The sequence below is a fragment of the Penaeus japonicus genome, unplaced genomic scaffold, assembly GCF_977035675.1.
Source record: "Penaeus japonicus unplaced genomic scaffold, GWHDUDI00000001_assembly GWHDUDI00000018, whole genome shotgun sequence".
NCBI lineage: Eukaryota > Metazoa > Arthropoda > Malacostraca > Decapoda > Penaeidae > Penaeus > Penaeus japonicus.
In genome coordinates, this window is record NW_028234420.1 from 40,681,021 (window position 1) to 40,700,351 (window position 19,331).

Sequence of the window (19,331 nt, forward strand, 5' to 3'; positions counted from 1 at the left end):
CCGGAAAAAGGTGTACTTCCGCCGGCCGTCGTCTCCTATGAACGCTACGTGGAACTTCCTTCGCCTGGCCTCCACTGGCTGGCACTTCCTGGCCTCATAGCCGATGGCGTTCCCGCAATAGGAGCACGAGGCATCACACCGCTTGATGGCCACGACGTTGGTCAATAAATGCTTGTCCAGCAGGTCGTTGTCTGGGCTCAGGAGGGTCCTCACTTCAAACTTCTGATGCTTTGCTTCGCACTTCATCTCCAGGAGGGCTTCCGCTTGCTTCCCCAAGGCGCTCTTGTGTTCCTTTTCGGAGAGAGCGATTTTGTTTTCTTCTTCCGACACGGTCTTAGGGCGTCCTGACACAAGCGCCATGCACGCCACCAATAACATCAACACCAATGAAGAGTTCATCCTGATATTTTCCTGTCTGATCAGCGTGTGAGCTTGGACGCCAGTGAAGTGAAGGGAGTCCTCGAATGAAGCGAGGAGAGCTGCCGGGGGAGCTTATATACCCGGGACGCTCCTCAACAACACGATTGGGACGACGTGCGTCACGCGCAACGTTCTAGCAACCGCATGACGCAATCAAATCCCGAAAGAAATTGTACGATAATACTTACCTATATATATATATATATATATATATATATATATATATATATATATATATATATATATATATATATATATAACGTGTGAAACCAATATCTAAAGTTATGTCATGTTCGTCTGGTTAGTTTTGTAAAAGCGTTTTATTGATACCATTTTTTCGTCAGTCTCTCTCTCGCTCTCTCTTTCTTTTATCTCTTCTCTATCTCTCTCTTCACTCTCTTCTCTTTCATTCTATCTATCTCAACACAAATGACGCAAGCAGTCCTTTCTAGACAACATACCTTAAGGAATGTGGTATGATTATCGGAATAAAATACAGGAAACGGATGAAAAAAAGACAAAAAAACAAACAACGGGACGATATCTATACTGGATTTTATAACTAAAGATCACCTCGCATGCACTGCCTGCATGATATGACAATCTTATATAATCCTATACGACTCATCTCTTTCATCTCAGGTGGACAGACTTCATGGGTGGCTTGCTCCTTTAAACGTTTGTTTGTTTTATAGTCAAAGATCTCAATAGACCTTTTCTAACCAGGCCTATCGAATCCATATACAAAAAATACAAGAGAAAAGTCACCTGTGTTGATCGCTGGCCGTGCACAAAGTCTTAGCGTTTTGAGTGTCCATCAGGTCCTTGTGTTGCAAACTCAAGTGCAGTTTCATTCGTCTTATTATTGGAAATGGGTGTGGTGCATGTCCGTGTTTTAACCATGCACGACGCACGTCTTTGTGTTTGCATGTGCAATGTTGCTTGTGTTTGCGTTTGATTATACACACATAGAAGAACTGCAACCTTTGTGTTTATCGATCGAAAATAAAACTAAGCATGCTAATAGTGTTCCTGTAGGTCGCGTTATCGTGAACTTTAAATCAATACTCAATTATGTTGTTATGCCCGTGGTCAGCTGTCCAGTCTTAATACATTTTCTAAGTGTGTGTGTAGGTATGTGTGATTTTATATATGTTTGTGTGTGTGTATAGGGAGATAGACATTAGTTGAAACTGAAGCTTACTATGAATCTATACCCAACAATGTATACCTAGAAGGCTTATACATTAGATATTAGATATTAACTATTCTCAAGAGGTTAATCAATGTAAAAATTATATGTACATATTTATTAAATATATTTATGTGAAAATAGATAAATAAATAATTACAGCAAGGTAATATATACAATTATATAAGAATTTGAGATCAGGTACTTCATGTGGCCTAGTTAATGACTGCTTTTCTATATTCCGGTTCTAGTTGGCCATGCCTCTTCTTCGCACGTTCTGAGGTTGGCAGCCGCCTTCACCTCACCGACAGTCGCACCGAAGGTGTTCTTCCGCCCGGAAAAAGGTGTAGTTCCGCCGGCCGTCGTCTCCTATGAACGCTACGTGGAACTTCCTTCGCCTGGCCTCCACTGGCTGGCACTTCCTGGCCTCATAGCCGATGGCGTTCCCGCAATAGGAGCACGAGGCATCACACCGCTTGATGGCCACGACGTTGGTCAATAAATGCTTGTCCAGCAGGTCGTTGTCTGGGCTCAGGAGGGTCCTCACTTCGAACTTCTGATGCTTTGCTTCGCACTTCATCTTCTTTAAGGCTTCCACTTGCTTCCCCAAGGCGCTTTTGAGTTCCTCTTCGGAGAGAGCGATTTTGTTTTCCTCTTCCGACACGGTCTTAGGGCGTCCTGACACAAGCGCCATGCACGCCACCAATAACATCAGCACCAATGAAGAGTTCATCCTGATATTTTCCTGTCTGATCAGCGTGTGAGCTTGGACGCCAGTGAAGTGAAGAGAGTCCTCGAATGAAGCGAGGAGAGCTGCCGGGGGAGCTTATATACCCGGGACGCTCCTCAACAACACGATTGGGACGACGTGCGTCACGCGCAACGTTCTAGCAACCGCATGACGCAATCAAATCCCGAAAGAAATTATACGATAATACTTACCTATATATATATATATATATATACATATATACATATATATATATATATATATATATATATATATACATATATATATACGATAATACTTACCTATATATATATATATATATATATATATATATATATATATATATATATATATATATATATATATATATAACGTGTGAAACCAATATCTAAAGTTATGTCATGTTCGTCTGGTTAGTTTTGTAAAAGCGTTTTATTGATACCATTTTTTCGTCAGTCTCTCTCTCGCTCTCTCTTTCTTTTATCTCTTCTCTATCTCTCTCTTCACTCTCTTCTCTCTTTCATTCTGTCTATCTATCTGTCTATCTCAACACAAATGACGCAATCATTCCTTTCTAGACAACCTACCTTAGGGAATGTAGTATAATTACCGGAATAAAATACAGGAAACGGATGAAAAAAAAAAAAAAAAAAAAACGGGACGATATCTATACTGGATTTTACAACTGAAGATCACCTCACACGCTCTGCCTGCATGATATGACAATCTTATATAATCCTATAGGACTCATCTCCTTCATCTTAGGTGGACAGACTTCATGGGTGGCTTGCTCCTTTAAACGTTTGTTTGTTTTATAGTCAAAGATCTCAATAGACCTTTTCTAACCAGGCCTGTCGAATTCAAATACAAGAAATACAAGAGAAAAGTCACCTGTGTTGATCGCTGGCCGTGCACAAAGTCTTAGCGTTTTGAGTGTCCATCAGGTCCTTGTGTTGCAAACTCATGCACAGTTTCATTCGTCTTATTATTGGAAATGGGTGTGGTGCATGTCCGTGTTTTAACCATGCACGACGCACGTCTTAGTGTTTGCATGTGCAATGTTGCTTGTGTTTGCGTTTGATTATACACACATAGAAGAACTGCAACCTTTGGGTTTATCGATCGAAAATAAAACTAAGCATGCATATAGTGTTCCTGAAGGTCGCGTTATCGTGAACTTTAAATCAATACTCAATTATGTTGATATGCCCGTGGTCAGCTGTCGAGACTCAATACATTTTCTAAGTGTGTGTGTAGGTATGTGTGATTTTATATAAGTTTGTGTGTGTGTATAGGGAGATAGACATTTGTTGAAATTGAAGCTTACTATGAATCTACACCTAACAATGTATACCTAGAAGGCTTATACATTAGATATTATCTATTAACTATTCTCATGAGGTTAATCAATGTAAGAAGTATATGTACATATTTATTAAATATATTTATGTGAAAATAAATAAATAAATAATTACAGTAAGGTAATATATACAATTATATAAGAATTTGAGATCAGGTACTTCACGTGGTCTAGTTCATGACTGCTTTTCTATATTCCGGTTCTAGTTGGCCATGCCTCTTCTTCGCACGTTCTGAGGTTGGCAGCCGCCTTCACCTCACCGACAGTCGCACCGAAGGTGTTCTTCCGCCCGGAAAAAGGTGTAGTTCCGCCGGCCGTCGTCTCCTATGAACGCTACGTGGAACTTCCTTCGCCTGGCCTCCACTGGCTGGCACTTCCTGGCCTCATAGCCGATGGCGTTCCCGCAATAGGAGCACGAGGCATCACACCGCTTGATGGCCACGACGTTGGTCAATAAATGCTTGTCCAGCAGGTCGTTGTCTGGGCTCAGGAGGGTCCTCACTTCGAACTTCTGGTGCTTTGCTTCGCACTTCATCTTCTTTAAGGCTTCCACTTGCTTCCCCAAGGCGCTTTTGAGTTCCTCTTCGGAGAGAGCGATTTTGTTTTCTTCTTCCGACACGGTCTTAGGGCGTCCTGACACAAGCGCCATGCACGCCACCAATAACATCAACACCAATGAAGAGTTCATCCTGATATTTTCCTGTCTGATCAGCGTGTGAGGTTGGACGCCAGTGAAGTGAAGGGAGTCCTCGAATGAAGCGAGGAGAGCTGCCGGGGGAGCTTATATACGCGGGCCATTCGGTATGTAAAATATTCATTGCACGGAGGTTGGGGAATCCTGCACTAATGTGGGGAATCCCCCCTCCCTGGTTAAGCAGCAAATGTTTCTTTGGGATCATTTTAGCAAACGTTTACAACGGCCAGCATTTATTTCATATGTGTTTATATGTATGCATATATATGTATGTTTATATACATGTATGCATGTATATGTATATGTATATGTATGTATATATAGATAGATATAGATATATCGGCATATATGTAGTGCATATATATATAATATATATATATATGTATATATATATATATATAATATATATATATATATATATATATATATATATATATATATATATATATATATATATATGTATGTATGTGTGTGTTTATTCATTTTTTTACTCTTTATTCATAGTAAGTTAAATTGGTAGTCTGTTGTTAGTGTTAATATACAGATAAAAGTAATCCATGAAATGAGCTCTCTCCTATACAATACAACAGGAAGCATGTGTATCTTCATATTATCCTTCATTCCCCTTTCTTCATTTTTTCTGAATGTAAAGAGAGGCTTAAGTGTATAATCTAGGTATGCTTGATAGTCACCGATGAACTCGTGATGAACATTTGTTACTGGTTCGGGATGATATATATTGAAAATGATTTTTTTCCAGTGTGATAAGCTCGATGCTGATAACTTTGATATACTTGCTTAATGTTCCTGTATGTGTGTATATACATACAAACAGACATACGTAAACACACAAATACATATACACGAACGTATATACTGTATATGTGTGTATACATATATATACATATATATATGTATGTATGTATGTATAAAAAACTATACATACTCCAGCTGCTGGTATATTCGATGTTCAAGCAAGGAGTGAAAAAAACGTACAAGTGTGAATAATGATTCATACCCAGACTTTAGCGCAAGGTAAAAAAGTCCTTACGGCTGCATACCCGGAAAAATAAAGGTGTCTGGCAACGCGAGGCAACTAAACGTTCCTTGCTCAGTATCGACGTTCTGTTCGTGTAAATGTTCGTTTAATAGAAATTCTCTTAGTAGCTGAACTAGCTGCCGCCGTGCATATAGCCCGGGCGAAGCGACGTCTTCGCAAATCTCCCTCAACTGAACTGAATGGAATTTAAAAACTAGCTTTATTCTAAAACGACCATTGCCTCGCGTCACTTGCCTATCGTTCAAGTTTAAACAGAGAACAGAGAGGGAAATATCAGCCTAGCAACATGAACTTAGCTTTGATGTTGACGGTGTTGGTGGCGTGCATGGTGCTTGTGTCTGGACGTCCTTGCGCCATGTCCAACGAGGAACACAAAAGCGTCTTAGAGAAGCAAGTGAAAGCCTTAAAGAAGATGAAGTGCAAGCCAAAGCACCAGAAGTTCGAAGTGAGGACCCTCCTGAGCCCAGACAACGACCTGCTGGACAAGCATTTATTGACCAACGTCGTGGCCATCAAGCGGTGTGATGCCTCGTGCTCCTATTGCGGGAACGCCATCGGCTATGAGGCCAGGAAGTGCCAGCCAGTGGAGGCCAGGCGAAGGAAGTTCCACGTAGCGTTCATAGGAGACGACGGCCGGCGGAACTACACCTTTTTCCGGGCGGAAGAACACCTTCGGTGCGACTGTCTGTGAGGCGAAGACGACTGAACTGGACCGTGTGAAGTACCTGATCCGCATTGCTTATATAAGTGTATATTGCCCTTGCCGTCACTATTTATTTATTTCCACCTATCTATTATTATTAATAAATATGCACATGTGCTTTTTACGTTGATTAACCTCATGAATATGGTTGATAGATGTTATCTAACGTATATGCCTGATAAGTATACATACAACGTGTAGAATCCCCATTGTTAGGTGAAGATTTAGAGTAATCTATAATCGTAAGTAGTGTCTATCTCACTATACACACAAATACACACACACTAAGACTTGACAGTTGACCGTGAGCATAACAACGTAATTCAGCATAGATGTTAAGTATACGATAACGCGCCATTAAGGAACTTTATAGGCAAGTTTATTTTTATTTCGGATCGACAAAAAAAGGTCCCAGTTAATCTATGTGTATAATCAAGTGCAAACATAAGCAACATTGCACATGTGAAACATCAAGACGCGTGTTGCAGACAGTTAAAACACGGACATACACCACGCCCATTTCCAATCATTAGACAAAACAAACTATATATAAACTTACAACACAAAGGACCTGATGGTCATGCAAAACAGCAAAGACTTTGTGCATGGCCAGCGATTAACGCAAGTGGACTTTTCTTAACTAAATTAGATTTGAATTCGATAGGCCTGGTTAGAAAAGGGTCTAATCTTTGACTGACACTAAATTTTAAAGGGATAAGCTGTCCCTCGTTAAAGTATCATAATCTATCTGTATTTAACAAGCGTCACGGATAACTGGATATAAATTTGATATGAAATTATAACAAAAGCAATGGTAGTTGAATTTAGCCCGTGCATGATGCATGAAGAGTTGCCAGGTACCACCACCCGTTCATGCACGCAGTTCCACTGAATCGCTTGGCGTCGCTGTTTACGTCTGGGGTCGGGGCTTTTTATCTTAAATGTTAGTCTTTCTAACCGTTCGTTTCATGCACATAATGTATACAAAGTAAAATTAATAGGTGTCAATTATCAATATCCGTATATATGTATATATGTATATATATAAATATATATATATATATATATACATGTATCTGTATATATATATACATATATATGTATATATATATATATATATATATATATATATATATATATATATATATATATATATATATATATAATGTATGTATGTATGTATATATGTATATATGTGTGTGTGTTTGAATATGTATGTGTGTGAATGTGAATAAGCATATATACATACATATATATAAGCCTATATACACGCACACACACACATATGTGTGTGTGTGTGAATGTATGACGTAAGAGTAACTACCCAGCGACCCTAGAGAATGGGAGTAACGAGACTGACGTAAAGAAATAATAATGAATATAAGATTTTTAAAAAACTACTTGAAATATAAATTCTGTATGTTCTGCTATGTGCACATTATGTCTTTATTGAAATCGCTACATAATATTTTGTTAAATGTTTTTGATAAGATTTTTCGGGTAGGAAAGGGATGGGATATATTACGAAAGGAGACCAAATACTATTCCGAATCGTGGAATGTGACCAATTGATGCGGAAGTATAGAAAAAAATATTAAGTAAATAGGTCTTTAAAATTACTTTACTGAATAGACAAAGCAGAAATAGTTAACATAAATGTCCAAAAAATAAGCGGCGCCACCTGTAGCACTGAGTGAGTCGTGCAAGATGCAAGACAATCCTTTCCCGCCTGACCTTCTGCCACGAGAGATCCTCCGACCACACCTGATTAGTTGCAATCATCAATAAGTCATTAAAACATGAAGTACACAAAGATTTGACATGAAAAGAAAACAAATATCAGTATGGAATCAAGCCACTAAGACATGAAGTGAACAAAGATTTGACATGAAAAGAAAGTAAAAAAGCAATATGGCAACAGGCGTCAACTTAACGGGGTTAAACGAGTATGAGGCGACTGGCACCGAGGGAGTCGCGAACACAAAAACGATTCGAATCCCGGTAAGAGAAGTTTTATAATGTGATCGAATCCTGTCTGATGAAACGAATTTCTTAAATAACGAGCGGTCATCAACAGGGACGGAGGTGTGCAACGAGAGGTGAGCCACGGAACGGACGTAAGTGTTATTAGGGAACATTAGGGACCGACAATAACAAAGGTTGCATTAAATTTATGTGTATGATCAAGCGAAACATAAGCAACATTGCACATGCAAATATGAAAACGCGTGTTGTAAACAGTTAAAACACGGATATACACCACACCCATTTCCAATATTTTAATGAATGAAACTACTTATAACTTGCAACACAAGGGATTCAATAGACACGTAAAACAGCTAAGATTTAGTGCACAGCCAGTGATTAACACAAATTGGCTTTTCTTGACTAAATTAGATTTTAATTCGATAGGCCCGGTTAGAAAAAGTCTAATGAGATAACTTATCTTTGACTGGTAATAAAGTTTAATGAGACTAGCCACGCATCGCGTCTGTCCTTCGTTATTTTGTTTTAAAAGTATAAAGGTGCAAGGGAAGAAGAATTAAAGAAATACAAGTACATAGTTTTCCTACAGCACTAACTGGAAACAAGTATCTATAGGCCGTAAACTACAAAAAAAAAAAAAAAAAAAAAAAAAGAATAGTGTGTGGATATACAAAGGACGAGTAAACTCTGGAAGAGTCAAACTTTTACAAAGTCCGTTGTGTGTACATATTGTGCAATGGGATGTTACGCGCCCGTCATGTTCACTATACGTCCCAAAGCCTTTATGTGATATTTATTTCTCTACTTATGAAACTGATTTATGAATTTAAAAAATTATGATGAAATATGTGTATATAGATATGTATATATCTTTTCTGTTTGATAAGCATTATCGTATAATTCCTTTCGGGATTTGATTGCGTCATGCGGTTGCTAGAACGTTGCGCGTGACGCACGTCGTCCCAGTCGTGTTGCTGAGGAGCGTCCCGGGTATATAAGCTCCTCCGGCAGCTCTCCTCGCTTCATTCGAGGACTCCCTTCACTTCACTGGCGTCCAAGCTCACACGCTGATCAGACAGGAAAATATCAGGATGAACTCTTCATTGGTGTTGATGTTATTGGTGGCGTGCATGGCGCTTGTGTCAGGACGCCCTAAGACCGTGTCGGAAGAGGAAAACAAAATCGCTCTCTCCGAAGAGGAAATCAACAGCGCCTTGGGGAAGCAAGCGGAAGCCCTCCTGGAGATGAAGTGCGAAGCAAAGCATCAGAAGTTCGAAGTGAGGACCCTCCTGAGCCCAGACAACGACCTGCTGGACAAGCATTTATTGACCAACGTCGTGGCCATCAAGCGGTGTGATGCCTCGTGCTCCTATTGCGGGAACGCCATCGGCTATGAGGCCAGGAAGTGCCAGCCAGTGGAGGCCAGGCGAAGGAAGTTCCACGTAGCGTTCATAGGAGACGACGGCCGGCGGAAGTACACCTTTTTCCGGGCGGAAGAACACCTTCGGTGCGACTGTCGGTGAGGTGAAGGCGGCTGCCAACCTCAGAACGTGCGAAGAAGAGGCATGGCCAACTAGAACCGGAATATAGAAAAGCAGTCATTAACTAGGCCACATGGAGTACCTGATCTCAATTTCTTATATAAGTGTATATATTACCTTACTGTGATTATTTATTTATTTATTTTCACATAAATATCATTAATAAATATGTACATATACTTCTTACATTGATTAACCTCATGAGAATAGTTAATAGATAATATCTAATGTATAAGCCTTCTAGGTATACATTGTTGGGTATAGATTCATAGTAAGCTTCAGTTTCAACTAATGTCTATCTCCCTATACACACACACAAACATATATAAAATCACACACTCTCGCACACACACACACTTAGAAAATGTATTAAGACTGGACAGCTGCCCACGGACACAACAACATAATTGAGTATTGATTTAAAGTTCACGATAACGTGACCTTCAGGAACACTATATGCATGCTTATCTTTATTTTCGATCGATAAACACAAAGGTTGCAGTTCTTCTATGTGTGTATAATCAAACGCAAACACAAGCAACATTGCACATGCAAACACTAAGACGTGCGTCGTGCATGGTTAAAACACGGACATGCACCACACCCATTTCCAATAATAAGACGAATGAAACTGTGCATGAGTTTGCAACACAAGGACCTGATGGACACTCAAAACGCTCAGACTTTGTGCACGGCCAGCGATCAACACAGGTGACTTTTCTCTTGTATTTCTTGTATTTGGATTCGATAGGCCTGGTTAGAAAAGGTCTATTGAGATCTTTGACTATAAAACAAACAAACGTTTAAAGGAGCAAGCCACCCATGAAGTCTGTCCACCTGAGATGAAAGAGATGAGTCTTATAGGATTATATAAGATTGTCATATCATGCAGGCAGAGCGTGTGAGGTGATCTTTAGTTAGAAAATCCAGTATAGATACCGTACCGTTTTTTTTGTTTTTTTTTTTCATCCGTTTCCTGTATTTTTTTTTTTCCGGTAATTATACTACATTCCCTAAGGTAGGTTGTCTAGAAAAGAGATTGCGTCGTGTTGAGATAGACAGATAGATAGACAGAATGAAAGAGAGAAGAGAGTGAAGAGAGAGATAGAGAAGAAAGAAAAGAAAGAGAGAAAGAGAGAGCGAGAGAGAGACTGACGAAAAAAAAGATATCAATAAAACGCTTTTACAATAACTAACCAGACGAAGATGACATAACTTTAGAAACAAACTATATATAAACTTACAACACATAGGACCTGATGGTCATGCAAAACAGCAAAGACTTTGTGCATGGCCAGCGATTAACGCAAGTGGACTTTTCTTAACTAAATTAGATTTTAATTCGATAGGCCTGGTTAGAAAAGGGTCTAATCTTTGACTGACACTAAATTTTAAAGGGATAAGCTGTCCCTCGTTAAAGTATCATAATCTATCTGTATTTAACAAGCGTCACGGATAACTGGATATAAATTTGATATGAAAATATAACAAAAGCAATGGTAGTTGAATTTAGCCCGTGCATGATGCATGAAGAGTTGCCAGGTCCCACCACCCGTTCATGCACGCAGTTCCACTGAATCGCTTGGCGTCGATGTTTACGTTTGGGGTCGGGACTTTTTATCTTAAATGTTAGTTTTTCTAACCGTTCGTTTCATGCACATAATGTATACAGAGTAAAATGAATAGGTGCCAATTATCAATATCCGTATATATATATGTGTGTGTATATATATATATATATATATATATATATATATATATATATATATATATATATATATATATAATGTATGTATGTATGTATGTGTGTGTGTTTGAATATGTATATGTGTGAATGTGAATAAGCATATATACATACATATATATAAGCCTATATACACGCACACACACATATGTGTGCGTGTGTGTGTGTGTGAATGTATGACGTAAGAGTAACCACCCAGCGACCCTAGAGAATGGGAGTAACGAGAGTGAATGTAAAGAAAGAATAATGAATATTAGATTTAAAAAACTACTTGAAATACAAATTCTGTATGTTCTGTTATGTACACATTATGTCTTTATTGAGATCGCTACATAATATTTTGTTAAATGATTTTGATAAGATTTTTCGGGTAGGGAAGGGATGGGATATATTACGAAAGGAGACCATATACTATACCGAATCGTGCAATGTGACCAATTGATGCAGAAGTATAGAAAAAAACGAAACCAAAGTAAATAGGTTTTTAGAAATGACTTTACTGAATAGACAAAGCTGAAATAGTTAACATAAATGTCCAAAAATTAAGCGGCGCCACATGTAGCACCAAGTGAGTCGTGCAAGATGCAAGTCAATCCTTTCCTGCCTGACCTTCTGCCACGAGAGATCCTCCGACCACACCTGATTAGTTGCAACCACCATTAAGCCATTAAAACATGAAGCACACAAAGATTTGACATGAAAAGAAAACAAATAGCAGTATGGAATCAAGCCACTAAGACATGATGTGAACAAAGATTTGACATGAAAAGAAAACAAATAGCAGTATGGAATCAAGCCACTAAGACATGAAGTGAACAAAGATTTGACATGAAAAGAAAGTAAAAAAGCAATATGGCAACAGGCGTCAACTTAACGGGGTTAAACGAGTATGAGGCGACCGGCACCGAGGGAGTCGCGAACACCAACGCGATTCGAATCCCGGTAAGAGAAGTTTTGAAATGGGATCGAATCCTGTCTGGTGAAACGAATTTCTTAAATAACGAGCGGTCATCAACAGGGACCGAGGTGTACAACGAGAGGTGAGCCACGGAACGGACGTAAGTGTTATTAGGGAACATTAGGGACCGACAATAACAAAGGTTGCATTTAATATATGCATATAATCAAGCGAAACATAAGCAACATTGCACATGCAAGTATGAAAACGCGTGTTGCAGACAGTTAAAAAAAGGACATACACCACACCCATTTCCAATATTTAAACGAATGAAACTATATATATATATATATATATATATATATATATATATATATATATATATATATATAACTTGCAACACAAGGGATTCAATGGACACGTAAAACAGCTAAGATTTAGTGCACAGCCAGTGATTAACACAAATTGGCTTTTCTTGACTAAATTAGATTTTAATTCGATAGGCCTGGTTAGAAAAAGTCTAATGAGATAACTTATCTTTGACTGGTAATAAAGTTTAATGAGACAAGCCACGCATCGCGTCTGTCCTTCGTTATTTTGTTTTAAAAGTATAAAGGTGCAAGGGAAGAAGAATTAAAGAAATACAAGTACATAGTTTTCCTACAGCACTAACTGGAAACAAGTATCTAAAGCCGTAAACTAAAAAAGAAAGAAAGAAAGAAAGAAAAAAAACGAATAGTGTGTGGATATACATAGGACAAGTAAACACTGGAAGAGTCAAACTTGTACAAAGTCCGTTGTGTGTACATATTGTGCAATGGGATGTTACGCGCCCGTCATGTTCACTATACGTCCCAAAGCCTTTATGTGATGTTTATTTCTCTACTTATGAAACTGATTTATTAATTGCAAATGATGATGAAATATGCGTATATAGATATGTATATATCTTTTCTGTTTGAAAAGTATTATCGTATAATTCCTTTCGGGATTTGATTGCGTCATGCGGTTGCTAGAACGTTGCGCGTGACGCACGTCGTCCCAATCGTGTTGTTGAGGAGCGTCCCGGGTATATAAGCTCCTCCGGCAGCTCTCCTCGCTTCATTCGAGGACTCCCTTCACTTCACTGGCGTCCAAGCTTACACGCTGATCAGACAGGAAAATATCAGGATGAACTCTTCATTGGTGCTGATGTTATTGGTGGCGTGCATGGCGCTTGTGTCAGGACGCCCTAAGACCGTGTCAGAAGAGGAAAATAAAATCGCTCTCTCCGAAGAGGAACACAAGAGCGCCTTGGGGAAGCAAGCGGAAGCCCTCCTGGAGATGAAGTGCGAAGCAAAGCATCAGAAGTTCGAGGTGAGGACCCTCCTGAGCCCAGACAACGACCTGCTGGACAAGCATTTATTGACCAACGTCGTGGCCATCAAGCGGTGTGATGCCTCGTGCTCCTATTGCGGGAACGCCATCGGCTATGAGGCCAGGAAGTGCCAGCCAGTGGAGGCCAGGCGAAGGAAGTTCCACGTAGCGTTCATAGGAGACGACGGCCGGCGGAACTACACCTTTTTCCGGGCGGAAGAACACCTTCGGTGCGACTGTCGGTGAGGTGAAGGCGGCTGCCAACCTCAGAACGTGCGAAGAAGAGGCATGGCCAACTAGAACCGGAATATAGAAAGGCAGTCCTTAACTAGACCACATGAAGTACCTGATCTCAAATTCTTATATAATTGTATATATTACCTTGTAATTATTTATTTATTTATTTTCACATAAATATCATTAATAAATATGTAAATATACTTTTTACATTGATCAACCTCTTGAGAAATGTTAATAGATAATAACTAATGTATAGATATACATTGTTGGGTGTAGATTCATAGTAAGCTTCAATTTCAACTAATGTCTATCTCCCTATACACACACACAAACATATATAAAATCACACATACCTACACACACACTTAGAAAATGTATTAAGACTGGACAGCTGACCACGGACATAACAACATAATTAAGTATTGATTTAAAGTTCACGATAACGCGACCTTCAGGAACACTATATGCATGCTTAGTTTTATTTTCGATCGATAAACACAAAGGTTGCAGTTCTTCTATGTGTGTATAATCAAACGCAAACACAAGCAACATTGCACATGCAAACACTAACACGTGTGTCGTGCATGGTTAAAACACGGACATGCACTACACCCATTTCCAATAAGAAGACGAATGAAACTGCACTTGAGTTTGCAACACAAGGACCTGATGGACACTCAAAACGCTAAGACTTTGTGCACGACCAGCGATCAACACAGGTGACTTTTATCTTGTATTTCTTGTATTTGGATTCGATAGCCCTGGTTAGAAAAGGTCTATTGAGATCTTTGACTAAAAAACAAACAAACGTTTAAAGGAGCAAGCCACCCATGAAGTCTGTCCACCTGAGATGAAAGAGATGAGTCTTATAGGATTATATAAGATTGTCATATCATGCAGGCAGAGCGTGTGAGGTGGTCTTTAGTTAGAAAATCCAGTATAGATATCGTACCGGTTTTTTTTTTTTTCATCCGTTTCCTGTATTTTATTCCGGTAATTATACTACATTCCCTAAGGTAGGTTGTCTAGAAAGGACTGCTTGCGTCATTTGTGTTGAGATAGATAGACAGATTGAAAGAGAGAAGAGAGTGAAGAGAGAGATAGAGAAGAAAGAAAGAGATTGCGAGAGAATAAAAAGGGTATCAATAAAACGCTTTTACAAAAACTAACCAGACGAACATGACATAACTTTAGATATTGAATTCACACATGTTATATGTATGTATATACATATATATATGCATGTATATATATATATATATATATATACGTAAGAATTATCGTACAATTTCTTTCGGGATTTGATTGCGTCATGCGGTTGCTAGAACGTTGCGCGTGACGCACGTCGTCCCAATCGTGTTGTTGAGGAGCGTCCCGGGTATATAAGCTCCCCCGGCAGCTCTCCTCGCTTCATTCGAGGACTCCCTTCACTTCACTGGCGTCCAAGCTCACACGCTGATCAGACAGGAAAATATCAGAATGAACTCTTCATTGGTGTTGATGTTATTGGTGGCGTGCATGGCGCTTGTGTCAGGACGCCCTAAGACCGTGTCGGAAGAGGAAAACAAAATCGCTCTCTCGGAAGAGGAACACAAGAGCGCCTTGGGGAAGCAAGCGGAAGCCTTAAAGAAGATGAAGTGCGAAGCAAAGCATCAGAAGTTCGAAGTGAGGACCCTCCTGAGCCCAGACAACGACCTGCTGGACAAGCATTTATTGACCAACGTCGTGGCCATCAAGCGGTGTGATGCCTCGTGCTCCTATTGCGGGAACGCCATCGGCTATGAGGCCAGGAAGTGCCAGCCAGTGGAGGCCAGGCGAAGGAAGTTCCACGTAGCGTTCATAGGAGACGACGGGCGGCGGAACTACACCTTTTTCCGGGCGGAAGAACACCTTCGGTGCGACTGTCTGTGAGGCGAAAGCAGCTGCCAACCTCAGAACGTGCGAAGAAGAGGCAAAACGAACGGGAACCGAAAACAAGCTCACTCATAAACCAGATCATATGTACCTGACCTCATTAATTGTATATAGTATTTTATGTTAGTTATTTATATGCATTATTTATTTTGTATTTATTTTAATAAATATATATTTGAACGTTACACATTGATTAACCGAAGGGCATAACTGACAGACGTACTTGTGTTCGGTATGTAACTTATTATGTAGAAACACGCGTTGAGTATATATCTTTTACATACTGGTTAAGTTGTATGCAATTTGCGTTATATACGCATGTATTATTAGTTCCCCAAAATATATATGTATAAATATATATATATATATATATATATATATGTATATATACATATATATGTGTGTGTACATATGTAAATATATATATACATATATATACATATTTGTATATGTATATAATATATATATATACACAAATATGTGTGTGATAGATAGATAGAAATATGTATACAAATGTGTATATGCTTGTGCTCGCGACTCCCTCGGTGCCGGTCGCTTCATACTCGTTTAACTCCGTTAAGTTGATACCTGTTGCCATATTGCTTTTTCTTTCTTTTCGTGTCAAATCTTTGTTCACTTCATGTCTTAGTGGTTTTATTCCATACTGCTATTTGTTTTCTTTTCACGTCAAATCTTTGTGTGCTTCATGTTTTAATGGCTTAATGAAGATTGCAACTAATCAGGTGTGGTCGGAGGATCTCTCGTGGCAGAAGGTCAGGCGGGAAAGGATTGTCTTGCATCTTGCACGACTCGCTCAGTGCTACATGTGGCGCCGCTTATTTTTTGGACATTTATGTTAACTATTTCAGCTTTGTCTATTCAGTAAAGTCATTTCTAAAGACCTATTCATTTTGTTTTCGTTTTTTTTCTATACTTCCGCATCAATTGGTCACATTCCACGATTCGGAATAGTATTTGGTCTCCTTTCGTAATATATCCCATCCCTTTCCTACCCGAAAAATCTTATCAAAATCATTTAACAAAATATCATGTAGCGATTTCAATAATAAAAAAAAATGATGTGTACGTAATAGAATGCACGAAATTTATATTTCAAGTATTTTTTTTTTTTTTTTTTAATCTAATATTTGTTATTCTTTCCTTGCGTCACTCTCGTTACTCTCATTCTCTAGGGTCGCTGGGTGGTTACTCTTACGTGTGCGTGTGTGTGTGTGTGCATATATGCATATATATATATATATATATATATATATATATATATATATATATATATATATATATATATATATGTTTATTCATATTTACATATATACATATTCAAATACACACACGCACACACACATACACAAACGAATATATATGTATATGTATGTATGTATGTATATATATATATATGTGTGTATGCATACATATATACATATATGTACATATATTGTGTATATGTATATACATATTTATTTCTATTTATATATCTTATATAGATATATATACATATATATATATTCATATTCATATATATATATATATATATATATATATATATATATATATATGTATGTATGTATATATATAACATATATGTATACAGATTTATACATATATATACATATATACATATACATACACACATACAATACACACACACATATATATATACTATATTATAAATCGACACCTATCAATTTTACTTTGTATACATTATGTGCATGAAACGAACGGTTAGAAAAACTAACATTTAAGATAAAAAGCCCCGACCCCAAACGTAAACATCGACGCCAAGTGATTCAGTGGAACTGCGTGCATGAACGGGTGGTGGTACCTGGCAACTCTTCATGCATCATGCACGGGCTAAATTCAACTACCATTGCTTTTGTTATAATTTCATATCAAATTAATATCCAATTATCCGTGACGCTTGTTAGATACAGAAAAATGATGATGCTTTATTTGTACAGCCTGCATGATTACATGACGATATCCCTTGACATTTTCTGGGTATCATGTGGTGACTAAAAGTTGCTCGTACAGTGACGTCATATCATTCGTTTGTGGGGAGTATAAGTTCTCTCGGCAACTAATCCATCGCTTCATTCAGGGCCAAGAGTTGTTTCGGTTCACTTGCCTGACGTGCAAGCTTATATACTGAACAGAGAGGAGAATATAAACCCAACAAAATGAACTTATCTTTGGAGTTGGTTGTGCTGGCGGCGTGCATGGCGCTTGTGTCTGGACGCCCTAAGACCGTGTCAGAAGAGGAAAACAAAATCGCTCTCTCCGAAGAGGAACACAAGAGCGCCTTGGGGAAGCAAGTGGAAGCCTTAAAGAAGATGAAGTGCGAAGCAAAGCACCAGAAGTTCGAGGTGAGGACCCTCCTGAGCCCAGACAACGACCTGCTGGACAAGCATTTATTGACCAACGTCGTGGCCATCAAGCGGTGTGATGCCTCGTGCTCCTATTGCGGGAACGCCATCGGCTATGAGGCCAGGAAGTGCCAGCCAGTGGAGGCCAGGCGAAGGAAGTTCCACGTAGCGTTCATAGGAGACGACGGCCGGCGGAACTACACCTTTTTCCGGGCGGAAGAACACCTGCGGTGCGAATGTCTGTAAGCTGAAGCAACTGCCAACGTTCGAAGAAAATGCATGACGAACGGGAACCGAAAACAACCTCAAGTCGTAAACCAGACATGTGAAGTACCTGACCTCACTATTTATGTGATATTCTATATTCATTATTTATATACTTCTTTCGTATTTATTTATAATAAACGTTATTCAAAATAAGTTTTTTTTACATTGACTGACCTGATACATATAATCAGCGGATACCGATGAACGTATCGTATGTGTGTGTTCATATACACACACACATACATACATATATATACATATATATATATATATATATATATATATATATATATATATATATATATATGTGTGTGTGTGTGTGTGTGTGTGTGTGTGTATATATATATATATATATATATATATATATATAGAGAGAGAGAGAGAGAGAGAGAGAGAGAGAGAGAGAGAGAGAGAGATAAATATATAAATGAAGAGGGAGATAAAGAGAAGAAAGAAATGTATATGGAGAATGAGAGAGATAGAGGAGGAACAGACAGAAAGAGAAAGGGTGGAGGAAGGATTAAGAAAGAAAAGATTGAGGAAAAAATATTGTGAGACTTATCAACAAAGAGCCACATGCCACAGTTCCGTGTAGGAATTAAAAGCCGATTTCTGGCTCTGCCTTTCGCAATTGATTTGTTTCTCCTCTTTCTTCTACTATAATTATAAAATGTTATCTCTCCCATTGAGTGTATAGAACACTAAATTTGACCACTTCTATGAAAATTATAGTTCAGGAACATATATACATACACACATCTAATAAGTAACTGACATTAATCACATTATTTCTCATGATATTATTTATTCCTATTTGCATGTCTTTCTCACGAATATTTCCAAAT

The 19,331-nt window shown here is 38.6% G+C and overlaps 8 protein-coding genes across 8 annotated transcripts in view; 5 read left to right on the forward strand and 3 right to left on the reverse strand.

Annotated features, from left to right (window-relative positions):
* Window positions 1-545, reverse strand: part of LOC147469952 (uncharacterized) — a 728-nt gene extending 183 nt beyond the window's left edge. Inside the window, exon 1 of the mRNA XM_086546983.1 lies at window positions 1-545. This exon is cut by the window's left edge and continues 183 nt beyond it. Coding sequence (XP_086403109.1) covers window positions 1-399 — 399 coding nt within the window. The 5' untranslated portion in view covers window positions 400-545.
* A 1,170-nt stretch (window positions 546-1,715) lies between these two features.
* On the reverse strand, window positions 1,716-2,409 carry LOC147469953 (uncharacterized). The gene has a single exon (XM_086546984.1). It carries the CDS (start codon window positions 2,343-2,345, stop codon window positions 1,914-1,916), a length of 432 nt encoding a protein of 143 aa, XP_086403110.1. The 5' UTR covers window positions 2,346-2,409; the 3' UTR covers window positions 1,716-1,913.
* A 1,373-nt stretch (window positions 2,410-3,782) lies between these two features.
* LOC147469954 (uncharacterized) lies at window positions 3,783-4,457 on the reverse strand. Its single transcript, XM_086546985.1, has one exon. The coding sequence runs from the start codon at window positions 4,388-4,390 to the stop codon at window positions 3,959-3,961; it is 432 nt and encodes a 143-aa protein (XP_086403111.1). The 5' UTR covers window positions 4,391-4,457; the 3' UTR covers window positions 3,783-3,958.
* Window positions 4,458-5,589: 1,132 nt separating this feature from the next.
* Window positions 5,590-6,185, forward strand: LOC147469955 (uncharacterized). The gene has a single exon (XM_086546986.1). It carries the CDS (start codon window positions 5,743-5,745, stop codon window positions 6,145-6,147), a length of 405 nt encoding a protein of 134 aa, XP_086403112.1. The 5' UTR covers window positions 5,590-5,742; the 3' UTR covers window positions 6,148-6,185.
* A 2,959-nt stretch (window positions 6,186-9,144) lies between these two features.
* On the forward strand, window positions 9,145-9,804 carry LOC147469956 (uncharacterized). Its single transcript, XM_086546987.1, has one exon. It carries the CDS (start codon window positions 9,237-9,239, stop codon window positions 9,666-9,668), a length of 432 nt encoding a protein of 143 aa, XP_086403113.1. The 5' UTR covers window positions 9,145-9,236; the 3' UTR covers window positions 9,669-9,804.
* Window positions 9,805-13,431: 3,627 nt separating this feature from the next.
* LOC147469957 (uncharacterized) lies at window positions 13,432-14,018 on the forward strand. The gene has a single exon (XM_086546988.1). It carries the CDS (start codon window positions 13,499-13,501, stop codon window positions 13,928-13,930), a length of 432 nt encoding a protein of 143 aa, XP_086403114.1. The 5' UTR covers window positions 13,432-13,498; the 3' UTR covers window positions 13,931-14,018.
* Window positions 14,019-15,311: 1,293 nt separating this feature from the next.
* On the forward strand, window positions 15,312-16,018 carry LOC147469958 (uncharacterized). The gene has a single exon (XM_086546989.1). The coding sequence runs from the start codon at window positions 15,404-15,406 to the stop codon at window positions 15,833-15,835; it is 432 nt and encodes a 143-aa protein (XP_086403115.1). The 5' UTR covers window positions 15,312-15,403; the 3' UTR covers window positions 15,836-16,018.
* Window positions 16,019-17,925: 1,907 nt separating this feature from the next.
* LOC147469959 (uncharacterized) lies at window positions 17,926-18,580 on the forward strand. The gene has a single exon (XM_086546990.1). It carries the CDS (start codon window positions 18,034-18,036, stop codon window positions 18,463-18,465), a length of 432 nt encoding a protein of 143 aa, XP_086403116.1. The 5' UTR covers window positions 17,926-18,033; the 3' UTR covers window positions 18,466-18,580.
* Window positions 18,581-19,331: the final 751 nt, after the last annotated feature.

Excerpts from the sequence above, each read along its gene's own strand:
- LOC147469953 (XM_086546984.1), bottom strand. The coding sequence starts at position 2,345 with ATGAACTCTTCATTGGTGCTGATGTTATTGGTGGCGTGCATGGCGCTT.
- LOC147469954 (XM_086546985.1), bottom strand. The coding sequence starts at position 4,390 with ATGAACTCTTCATTGGTGTTGATGTTATTGGTGGCGTGCATGGCGCTT.
- LOC147469955 (XM_086546986.1), top strand. The coding sequence starts at position 5,743 with ATGAACTTAGCTTTGATGTTGACGGTGTTGGTGGCGTGCATGGTGCTT.
- LOC147469956 (XM_086546987.1), top strand. The coding sequence starts at position 9,237 with ATGAACTCTTCATTGGTGTTGATGTTATTGGTGGCGTGCATGGCGCTT.
- LOC147469957 (XM_086546988.1), top strand. The coding sequence starts at position 13,499 with ATGAACTCTTCATTGGTGCTGATGTTATTGGTGGCGTGCATGGCGCTT.
- LOC147469958 (XM_086546989.1), top strand. The coding sequence starts at position 15,404 with ATGAACTCTTCATTGGTGTTGATGTTATTGGTGGCGTGCATGGCGCTT.
- LOC147469959 (XM_086546990.1), top strand. The coding sequence starts at position 18,034 with ATGAACTTATCTTTGGAGTTGGTTGTGCTGGCGGCGTGCATGGCGCTT.